At 44.3% G+C, this 11,083-nt stretch overlaps 1 protein-coding gene across 1 annotated transcript; it reads left to right on the forward strand.

Moving 5' to 3' along the window:
• The first annotated feature begins 308 nt into the window (after nucleotides 1–308).
• On the forward strand, nucleotides 309–10,621 carry LOC147897458 (leucine-rich repeat receptor protein kinase HPCA1-like). Its single transcript, XM_087379934.1, has 19 exons — nucleotides 309–556; nucleotides 1,366–1,504; nucleotides 1,689–1,760; nucleotides 1,863–1,934; nucleotides 2,074–2,145; nucleotides 2,270–2,443; nucleotides 2,521–2,595; nucleotides 2,771–2,842; nucleotides 3,007–3,078; nucleotides 3,184–3,252; nucleotides 3,341–3,415; nucleotides 3,505–3,576; nucleotides 3,678–3,809; nucleotides 3,925–4,391; nucleotides 4,575–4,730; nucleotides 4,895–5,034; nucleotides 8,632–8,851; nucleotides 8,938–9,179; nucleotides 9,273–10,621. The coding sequence occupies exons 1-19, from the start codon at nucleotides 424–426 to the stop codon at nucleotides 9,756–9,758; spliced, it is 2,940 nt and encodes a 979-aa protein (XP_087236060.1). The 5' UTR covers nucleotides 309–423; the 3' UTR covers nucleotides 9,759–10,621.
• The last annotated feature ends 462 nt before the right edge of the window (nucleotides 10,622–11,083 follow it).

Below are 11,083 nucleotides of genomic sequence, written 5' to 3' on the forward strand. Positions count from 1 at the left end.
CAAAAATCGAGAGTACTTTGCTCGCATTGAAGGGCTGCACGGCTGGATTTCATCAATTCTGGCGAGGTGAGCTGGCGTGCGGTCAGCATTCAATGTAGTGGGCTAAATCAGCCGCCAAATTCGCAGTCCGTCGAGGCCCGAATCTCACATGATCCAAAGGTAGATCAAATAAATGGAACCCCTAAATATAGCGGTGATTTTAGCCAGCTAGATGTAGATAAAAACGAAGCATCAGCGTCAACATTGTCCTTTACGTCCCATCTAATCCTTGCCTCGCTTCGTCCTTCAGCTCGGCATTGACACCCCTTCTTCTCCGGTCCTCCCAAGATGGCATCACATACCGAGAGCCTTTCCTTCAGATGCTGCTTTTCCCATGTGACTCCTCCCCCTTTCTAGAGCGCACTCGCAGCTAGCACAGCCTTCATGGAACACGCAATGGGTGGCCGTCCCCGATGGATATTCTCAGCTCCGCAAGGGCGCTTGTTGGTATTGTGGGCGTTTGTATGTGCGTGCAGCCTTCTACGGCGAGCGGACGGTCTCACGAACTCAGATGACGGTTAGTATGTACAGGAACTCAAAGTCATCTTGATAACAAACGGAAAAGTCTCATGGGCATATGGTAGTTGACTTTCGAAACCAGATGGACGAAGGAGGTGCATGAGGAGATGTGCAAGCTAGAGTGCGTTGCAGGGATATGGTAGTTAACTTTCGAAAACATAGGGCGCAGGAGCACATGTTGAAGTTTGGTTGACTTTCGATAACATATGAATGAAGCGGGTGCAGGAGGAGATGTGCCAGCTAGAGTAGGTGCAGGGATATGGTAGTTAAAATTCGAAAACATGGCGCAGGAGCGGACGTCGATCAGGCTAGTGCGGGTTGTACAAGCTAGAGTGGGTCGGAGGATGGTAGAGGACTGTGGAAAACACATGAACGAAGGGGGCGCAGGAGCAGCGAGTGTGGGTTGCAGGAATATGGAAGTTGACTTTCGAAAACACGGGCCAGGAGCAGATGTGGAAGCTAGTGCAGGATATGGCAGTTGACATAAGAACGAACTGGGCGAAGGAGGAGATGTTCTGCAAGGAAGAGCGGGTTGGAGGGATAAAAGACGAGGAGGGAGGAAGAAGAGGGGAAGGAGAGAGTAAATAATTAGTAAGAGAGGAAGTGTTCCATCCCAATCTGTTGGAAGGAGAGAGTGCAGGACAGCATGCGAATCTATTGGTTTGGCTGGAGCAAAAGGGTTCAAGCGAAAGTGTGTATGTTTTTGGTGGCGGATTCCAATCTGTTGTGTTTGCGAAAGCAAAAGGATGCAAGTATGTAATGGTTCGATGGAGCCGCTAAGAATCGAAGAGAATGGTTGTGCTGCAGGGAACGCGTTGTTGGCGTTGCAGGATGCATGGGGAGCAGCGACGATTCTCCAGTGGACTGGCGACGATCCTTGTGGAAGCCACTGGGTTGGCGTCACCTGCGATGATTCTACAACAGCTCCTCAACGAGTAACATCTCTGTGCGTACGACCTATCAATCTATCGATCAATCTTCCTATCCATCTAGATATCTATCAATCTATCGATCAAATCTATCTATAAATCTATCAGCAATCTATCGATCAAATCTATCAGCCCAACAACACCTACCCACCTTTCCTCCTCATCACCCATCTAACTTTGCACTACTTTCTTCCCTCGCAGCGTCCTCACCGGCCTCCATTTGCAAGGCCAGCTCCCTTCCGACATCGGCCGCCTCGCTGCTCTGCAGACTTTGTAACCTCCCTCCCCATATCATCACCTCTTTCTTTTTCTGCTGCTTCATGCCCTTCCCACCCTCCTTTGCCAATCCCTTGATCGTTTGCTTTCACTCTGTAGAGATTTGTCTTTCAACAATATCAGCGGACCGCTTCCTCAACAGCTTGGGTCTCTCTCCAGTCTCATCAGCTTGTGAGTGACTCCCTTCTCCGTATGTCTCTTCTCTCGCTTCAGATCAAGCACAATCAAGGACGTGCAATTCGAGAGCGTTCAAGGAGCGATTCAACTTGTTCATGTGTATTCCGTAATGTTTTCTACAATTTGGCCTCAGGGTTCTGGAGTCCAATTACTTGTCGGGGACCATTCCACCTGCTCTTGGACAGCTTAAGAACCTCACCTTTTTGTAAGGATTAATTGGGCGATTATGCTTTCTGCCCTCTCTTAAGCATTCTGTTTTATTATACTGTATGCCTCTCATCAGTATTCTATCTGCGAATTTGATCGACGTGCATTCATGTTGCTTGCAGGTACTTGAATGGCAATTCCCTCTCAGGATCTATTCCACATGAGCTGGGTCTCCTTTCTAAGTTATACTGGCTGGATCTTGCGTTCAATCAGTTGCAAGGTGCACTTCCGTATTCGTCTGATGGAAAGAGCCAAGCGAATGCTGGTTTGGATAACTTGACAAGCGCAGCACATTTGTAAGTCGTTGCCAGCTTCAAGCCTTGCGCTGATCATCGTTTGGATCAACCTCTAAAAATACTGTATGCCATTGTAGTCATTTGAACAACAACAATTTCGACGGAAGCCTTCCAGCAGCTATCTTCCATCCCGGCATGATTCTGATTCACCTGTAAGTGCTTTAATTGTATTGTTGTACTAACATTTGCATTGCCTTTCTTCTTTTTAGGACGTGTAACCGCTTTCAAAGTAATTAAAGCTAGGATTTACTTACATTCGCCTGACGGTGCTGCTGATATGTGCGACGCATGTCGTTGCTGTGATCCTAATTGTTGTCATGTTGAAAGGTTACTAGATTCTAATCAATTCAGTGGCCCAATCCCAACGGCGTTAGGGCACTTGGGATATCTTTTCATTATGTGAGTACTGAGTGTGCATCATTCATTTTGCTATTGTTTGGTAGTAGTCGATCGAGAATGTCGTTCCTCACAGTGTATCTGCTTTGATCTCACAGATCACTTTCCTCTTTGGAAGGTGTAAACTAATTATAGCTTTATCTGTTTCTATATCTCTCGCTCAACAGGAAGCTTGACAACAATCAATTTAGGGGTCCTATTCCAACTGAAATCAACCAACTTGTCAACTTAACCGTATTGTAAGCTACTTAGTCTGGGGACATTTGCGTGCGCGAATATTTCATTTGTCAGTTACAGGAATCTGTTCGAAAATCATTTCTAGATGACTTGATTGCATCTTGCAGGCAATTGAGCTCGAATCAGCTCTCAGGGCCTTTGCCCGATTTGTCAACTCTCACCGCCCTACAAGTCTTGTAAGCACTGGGGATCCACAATCTTAAGAAATTGAAGGTGCTTGTGCAGATGTCTGCAAATCTGATGTTTTCATGCTGATTGGAACAGGTCATTGAGCAACAATTCCTTTGCTGGTATCGGTTTGCCCTCTTGGCTTGCAAATCTGTCCTCCTTAACCGATTTGTGAGTTGCTCTCTAAAGTCCTGTTGCTCTTTCGTCTACCAGTCCTCTTTGCATCTGAGGTTTATATATGACTTGCAATATCTGCGCAGGGACATTCAAAATGCCGAGTTATCTGGAGAAATTCCAGCGACGCTTTTTAGTCTGCCTGTCCTATCCGTAGTGTTAGTACTTCCTCCATGACAAAGAGTCATCGATTATCTCGAATTTGTGACAGTTTTTTGCAGCGACGCGCATACTCAGTGTCTGAAATTGTATGTTGCAGAGAACTTGACAACAACCAGCTCAATGGCTCTGTGGACCTTAGTAATGCCGGCAGCCAACTCCTCCTTGTGTCATTGGAGAATAATGCTATTGCATCAGTGAATCCAGGAACAAATCCCAGCCTGGCTCTTCAGTATGTTTTCTGTCCCTCTGGTGCAGACTTCTAAAGTTCTATTGCACGAGGATGCAATAACAGATGTAGCTTCCGAATTCACATCTCAGCGTAATACTTGAATCTTTCTATGTAGGCTGCAGGGCAACCCCGCATGTAAAAGTGGTTTGCTTAATCCTAAGCTCTGCTCCCAAACTACACCGCCCCCACCCAGTTCCGATCTCAACGGGAATGGCTGCACTAATCCGTGTCCTTCAGGAATGATGGCAAGTCGTCTTGATTGCTCCTGTGGGGTTCCTTTTCAAGGAACCTTCACTTTTCGGGCACCTTCTTTTACCACCACTGTCAATGCCTCAAAAATCGATTCATTTGTTTCTGCCCTTGCCAAACTTGTGAATGTAACTGCCAAGCAAGTTGAGGTTCCCTCGGACAGCTTCAACGACCAATCCCAGCTGATCATCAGAGTGGCGATTTTTAAAGACGGAGCAGTCCGTTGGAGTCGTGATGACATCTTGAGAATGACCACTGTAATTTTAGATCCGGGGATTGATGTGCCTGGGTTTGGACCATCTATGTTTAGGGCAGATCCCTATCCTATAGAAGGTGAACATCCTTTTCAGCGATTTCCGCCATTGTCATTATGTTGTGGTCTGTTTTCATTCGAAGATCTGTATTTCAGCAGGAGCCATGTGCTCACGAAGGTGAAATTTATCTACTCGCCACTATTCATTTGTTGCTGTTTCTCGTCGTAAGACTGACGTTTATAAAATGCACTGATGTTGCAAGGGGTTAACACATCTGGAACTGGATTAAGCACCAATGCAAAGATAGGAATCGCAGTGGGAGCTTCAGTTCTGGTCTTGGTGGTCATTGCTTTATGCATATTTGCTATGTTGCAAAAGCGCCGGGCTGATAAAGCATTGGAGCTAAGCAAGCCCTTCGGTACTGTGAATCATCGATTGACTTGTAACAGCGTTTTGATGTTTTCTGACTTCGTTCCTAGATGTCCCTGAAAAGCTTAAAGAATTCTATCAAGTTTAATCATGCATCAACGGTCCTTTCTTCTGTATGATGACTTAAAATACCAATGGTATCAATTGATGCAGCTTCTTGGGGTGGTGTGAGCGGGGAGAGTGTTGGTGCTCCAAAGCTGAAGGGGGCACGATGGTTCTCGTATTCCGAGCTCAAGAAAGCTACAAATAATTTCAGTGAAAGCAACGAGATCGGTTCAGGAGGCTATGGAAAGGTAGACACTTGAACTTTTAATCTCAATGTCATGTAACATTTTATTGCCTTCCTTATGTTGAGCTTTTATCAATCGTCTCAATCCTCGAGTACCAAGGGATCCTCTACCAAGGGATAAACTTGCCAACTGCAAGATTCCTTATAGGACCTAACCTAGCATGGGAATAGAGGCTACCACCAATCCTTCCTAGAGACTCTTAACCTGGTTGAGATAATCCTTATCGTTCTACCATTAAAGTTTTTTTTTTGCGGTAACGAAAGTATGTATTAAAGGTAAAGTGAACTGTACAAAAAGAAAAGAGAAGGCAGCCTCAGAAAGAGAGGCAAACACCTTTAGTTCAAGCTTCTACCTATCACTCTAAAGCTCTCATTGTCTTTCCCAAAAAAATGCACAGCCTTTCTTATATCATCTAGTATAGCCGCAGCCAGCATTCTCCCAAGATGGGGTCTGTGGTAGACTAAGTTGTTTCTCTGCTTCCAAATATGTTGAATCACGAACCCTCTAACCAGCTGCCAAAAATCATATAAGGGGTCAAGCAGTCCACCCCTGTCTCCTAAGAGGGCCATTTTCCAGCTAACTTTGAGATGGATTTGAGCTCTGGCCAGACTGTGAATTGTCTGCTTCCAAACCTCTCTGCTGAAGAAACAATCCCAGAATAAGTGCATATGGGTTTCCCTCCCTGACTTGCAAAGCAGGCAAGTAGGGCCAATATTGGGATTCCATTTGGCAATTCTTGCTCTCATAGGCATTTTCCCAACAATCACTCTCCAAAGGAGCAGATTCAGTTTGTATGATGGGGTCGCCCCCCACGCCCTTCTAAGCCGTATTCCCCACGCTACCAGGCTCTCATTAGGAGCCTGAAATCCATAGAGGTGAAATGGTCATTAGCTATTGAAAGAATAAGCGAATATTAGGATTTGCAAATAAGTTTGTTTTGAGGACGATAGGATTTTACACGGGTCATTGGCTCTTCGCATACTTGAAGGTGTCCACCGAATGGCTATTGCGATTAAATTAAAAGATGAGCAGGCACCATGCATGGACTTGCCTAATCTTTGGTTTGTTAACCACGTACTCTCATGGTAATGTCTCCTATGTCCACACATCTGCAGAAGTTGAAATCTCAGGGTACACAACATATTTTGCAAAGTGGCCTCAACAGCTTGGATGCGCAAGCAAGCATCCACAGAGGGTGGAGTTTTGAAGAAAAGAATATGAGAAATTGTATTATTCAACTGGCTTGCTGCTTTCTTTTGTTCCTCTTCGTCACCTTTGGTTGGGTAGTGTCAGGGCGCGGGCGCACAGGGTATTTGCAAAGGTGGCCAAGTATATGCTTCCTCAAGAAAGGCAAGGTGTCAGCAGAAAGGGGCCTAATGTTAGATCCAAAGGATGTGGTGAGAGGCTGGGAAGTTACCTAAGAAATACAGTTTTTTGGAGGTGCGCCTCTAATAATTCAAGGTTATGTAGCACTTTTCTAAGATTGCAGCTGTGGACGGATCTTCCCTATAAGACAACTTCTTATGGAGTGCTGAAGCTCTAAGCAACTATGAAAAGGTTAAAATTGAATAAATTACAGAAGGATTGTTGGTGCAGCCAGATTTGAGAGTGGGTTGGAAGACGTGCAAATGGAGCAATACCTTATGAGAGTAGGAAGCTCTCAAATAGCTTACACGTACGACACACGGTGAGTTTTCTGAATGAGTACCTTAAATGAAGAGGTACACTTTGATAACCATAAAATTACATTATTTGGCTGCCTGCAAAGATCATGAGACTGAGAGCATCCAGCAGGCCATGCCATGAAATAAAAAATGTTATATTATAAGTTCATCACGGTTTTATATCCAGGGTGTGAAAGATTTTGGTCTCTGAAGGGTGTCAGAGTGAATCTTCAAGGCCCATGATGCCCTTTTGTCAACAAATGTTGATTAGAGCAATAAATTACTGGAGGCGAGGGTTGAGAGACTGAAAAGGGAGGGGGCTTATTTTACTTATGGGTGAGGATGGGAAGGAACAATGGAGGCCGTCTTTCAATCTAGGTGTGGCATGTCCCCGATGGCAACAAAATTTAAAATCGCAGCAAGGAGGCAATTAATTAGTGATGGGACAGGTTTAGAGAGATGAAAAGGAAAGGGGAAGTGCCAGCTTGGTATGTCCTCTATGGCAACAAAATTTAAATCCCTGCAAGGAAGCAATTATTAAGTGAAGGGACAGGTTTAGAGAGATGAAAAGGAGAGGGGAAGGGCCAGTTAACCTATGGGAGAAAATGATGGGTACCCTTCTATGATGGTGCCGCATGCCACCTGAGGTCAAGTCCTCATGATAAGCCTTGTTCTTGGTGGATGGACGCTTGTGGTGTATAAGCTGGGGGCACCCTCACTTTGGTTAACTGGGGCAACATATGTTCAAACAAATAGGATATATTCCAGGCTGGAGTTTTGAGTAAGATGAGCTTAAAGGGGATGTTTTACTGTATTAAATATTAAAGTAGCAGTTCGGCACTGGTTTGTTCCACAGAATCCATATGAACTCTAAATTACAGCTGGCTTACAGCAGGGTCAAAAGCATTATTTTATTTTCTCTTTTATTTTCTTTGTAGAGTTTTGGACTTTAGAACAACAAAAATATAAATTTGTACGATTGGATATATTGTAGTAGGTATATATATACAGCTGGCTTACAACAGGAAAGCATGGAATGTCTGTGTATAGTGAATATACCCATGTTCAAGACGATTTATTTAATATAGGGTTGTTTCTTAACGCAGTAGAACGAGTCATCCAATTTTATTATTGAATACATGCTGCCATTTTGTTTCTCATCATTATTTGAGTACAGAAATAGAAAGGTCTTTTGATGATGGTAGCCAAGTTTATTGCTCGGTAACAGGCATGAGAAGACAGACTATTTGTACAGGAGCGTCACGGCAGAGCATAGCTTAAGCTAAAACCGTAGGTTAAAACTTGTCATCTTAAAATAACAATTCGTTCGGCAGCTTGTTGAGAAAGGTGAAGTCAATATTTTTTTAAAGCCCCATTGATGGAACTAGCTTAAGCCAGAACCGCAGGTTGAAACTTGTCATTGTAAAAAACAAATCGTTCGGCAGCTTGTTGAGAAAGATGAAGTCACTATTTTTAAAAGCCCTGCTAGCCAACATATTAGTCAAAATAGTTCCTGATCTCCTGATAATGCTCTTGATTGGTTGAAGTTAAGGTAAGAGAGTTTTGAAGGCATAGATATCATTAGAATATGATGGCACAAAGAGAAGGTGCACTTCTGTACATGATGCAGAGCTAATAGGAGAAGTCAGTTTCTTTTAGCCCTGCTAGCCAATATGTTAGTCAAAACAGTTCCTGATCACTTGATAATGCTCTTGATTGGTTGAAGTTAAGGTCAGAGAGTTTTGAAGGCATAGAGATCATTAGAATATGATGGCACAAAGAGAAGGTGCACTTCTGTATGATGCAGAGCTAATAGGAGTTGGTGTCTTTTTGGGTGCAATTGTGACCAGGTTGCTAATCTGTTCTTCGTGCCTTTTGGATTCTGTTTTTAATCTTTAGCGAAATTGCATGACACTCTTTACTTCTGTTTTCTCAGGTATACAAAGGGGTCCTTTTGAACGGGGAGGTAGCTGCAATCAAAAGGGCACAGGAAAATTCGATGCAAGGTGCAACGGAATTCAAGAACGAGATTGAGCTCCTTTCTCGTGTGCATCACAAGAACGTGGTCAGCCTGATTGGATTTTGCTTTGAACAGGGCGAGCAAATGCTCGTCTATGAGTACATGCCGTTTGGTACCTTGAGAGAGAATCTATTGGGTAAGGCTTCTCTTTAACTAGGAGTCATCCCATTTCAATCCATAGGAAGTCCCTCTTTCAATATCGATTTCTAACTATCCAAACAGGTCGCAATGGTATGAAATTGGACTGGCGCCGTCGACTCATGATTGCCCTGGGTGCTGCACGAGGCATCGCTTACCTTCATGAGTTGGTCAATCCTCCCATCATTCATAGGGACATCAAATCGACCAACATACTTCTTGATGAAAAGAAAATTGCGAAGGTGGCGGACTTTGGGCTGTCAAAGATTGGACCAGGCGAGGGCTCTGAAAAAGGACATGTGTCTACTCAGGTCAAAGGGACGTTGGTATGTATTTTCATTCATTCTACTGCTCTGCAACTGCTGCGGAGGTATGTGCAGTAGCTCAGTGGTAATCTAATCTCGGGTCCTTCGATTCAGGGATACTTGGACCCAGAATACTACTTGACACAGCAGCTGACGGAGAAAAGTGATGTATATAGCTATGGCGTGGTGCTTCTCGAGCTGGTCACGGCGAGGCAGCCCATCGAGCGTGGAAAGTACGTAGTACGTGAGGTGAAGGAAGTGCTGGAGAAGGGAGGGATGAGTGCTCTGCGAGCCAAGTTGGACCCGAAGATCAGAGACGAAAGCCTTCTGGAGTTGGAAAAGCTTGTTAGCATTGCAATGTCGTGTGTGGAAGAGTCTGCTGCCAAGCGGCCAACGATGGGAGATGTGGTGAAAGAACTAGAGGATTTGGTCGGGAATGATCAATCTGAGCCTGGATCTTCAAGCATTGATGTGGGCAAAGGGCAACCCCGCCATCCATATGCATCCGATTCTGATTTCATGCGCACGTCCAGAGAATCGTCTGATCCCTCGCTCCAGTACAGTGGTGGTTTCGTTTCTCCCTCGCCCGATTCCAAATGATTTTCCACAAGACCGACACCCATTGCACTCCATTCCTGGAGTGCCATGGCTTGCTTCATGACTCCAAACAGTTGGATGGAAACCCATCGTCTGCTTCTTCTCCGATTTTTGCCTTCTGATTGCACTAGTTTGCATCCACTCAGGCGAGCTGTGCCTGAAGATCCTGTTTGCATTTGTTTGCAAGCGGTGGCTACTTCCCCTTCCTCCCTTTCCATTTCTGCCTGCTGGAGATCCTGAATCCTTCTCTTTGCGTTTTGATTATACTGCAGCGATGCTTCCTTTCCTACATAAAATTATGTGGTCACATGGTTGATCTCCTATTTCAACTCATGAGCCCCGGTTATAAAGTTCTTTCTAATAAACGTATGGCTCATGTAATGGTATGTGTGGATGTGTGAGAGCATAACATTCTTCAAATTCACTGCATACCTCTGGACATATATGTATATTGGAGCAGCAGAAGATATTCTGTTCTCTACTTGCTGCTGGATTACCACAGCTATATCCCTCAGTGTTTTGGTTTCAGGCATCCCTTACTGGTGAGAAGTGAAGAGCTGTTGGTATATTTGCTCTTGTATATACTAGCCTTGAGCTTTAGCTTGCACCTCCACTCTACATGCAGTTCCAGGGCCATCTGTACATATATCCTGTACGCTGAGGATAAACCGACTGAAGAGAAGTTTCCATGGTGAGATATGCCATAGTACTTTATTAAAACTATTGCGAATAACAATTCCTTGGCTTTCTTTCGTGCTTCCCATGCCTTTGGAAAGTCCAGGAATTGGATCTAGTCTCAGGTCGAAAGTTAAATCATGAACTGGCAATTTTACATTTCAGAAATTTGTGGGATTCTTTTTCCCCCTAAGAAAAGTGCCTTTATTTAAAACTTAGAAAACAATATATAGAGTCATGTATTCTTGAGTTGCTGAGAACTAAAGCTAGCTGTCTTGCACTTGCTTCACTGGGTCCCAGCTCACCGCCTAGGGCACTCTATTTGTGGTATAATCTGGCTAATGCTGTTTTGACCATCGGCACTTGCCTGTTCTCCCTATTTGTGGGATAATTTGGTGATCTATGTTTTGATCTTAAGGCCATTGACAGTTGCTTGTCCTATATTCAGTCGAACAGGAAATTATCTAGGCCACAATCCTTTTCCGGTGTAAGTTTCAGATCTCGTAATAGGTGTTGGTACTATTGGGATGTGCGAATGGCAAGCCTTCTAAAGCACTTTCTTGCTCTTACTCAAGAAGTCTTGGGGTCAGTTTCGTTATCATTGCTACTTGATGGATTTTCCTCTACTGCATTCTCCACTTTGGTTGCATAGC

This window comes from Dipteris shenzhenensis, chromosome 10, assembly GCF_047967505.1.
Source record: "Dipteris shenzhenensis isolate YYH24624 ecotype China chromosome 10, Dip_SZ_1.0, whole genome shotgun sequence".
Taxonomy (NCBI): Eukaryota; Viridiplantae; Streptophyta; class Polypodiopsida; order Gleicheniales; family Dipteridaceae; genus Dipteris; species Dipteris shenzhenensis.

Coding starts and splice junctions, on each gene's coding strand:
- LOC147897458 (XM_087379934.1), top strand. CDS start 424: ATGGAACACGCAATGGGTGGCCGTCCCCGATGGATATTCTCAGCTCCG. Junction 1,935..2,073: donor CTCTCCAGTCTCATCAGCTT/GTGAGTGACTCC, acceptor ATTTGGCCTCAG/GGTTCTGGAGTCCAATTACT. Junction 3,416..3,504: donor CTGTCCTCCTTAACCGATTT/GTGAGTTGCTCT, acceptor ATATCTGCGCAG/GGACATTCAAAATGCCGAGT.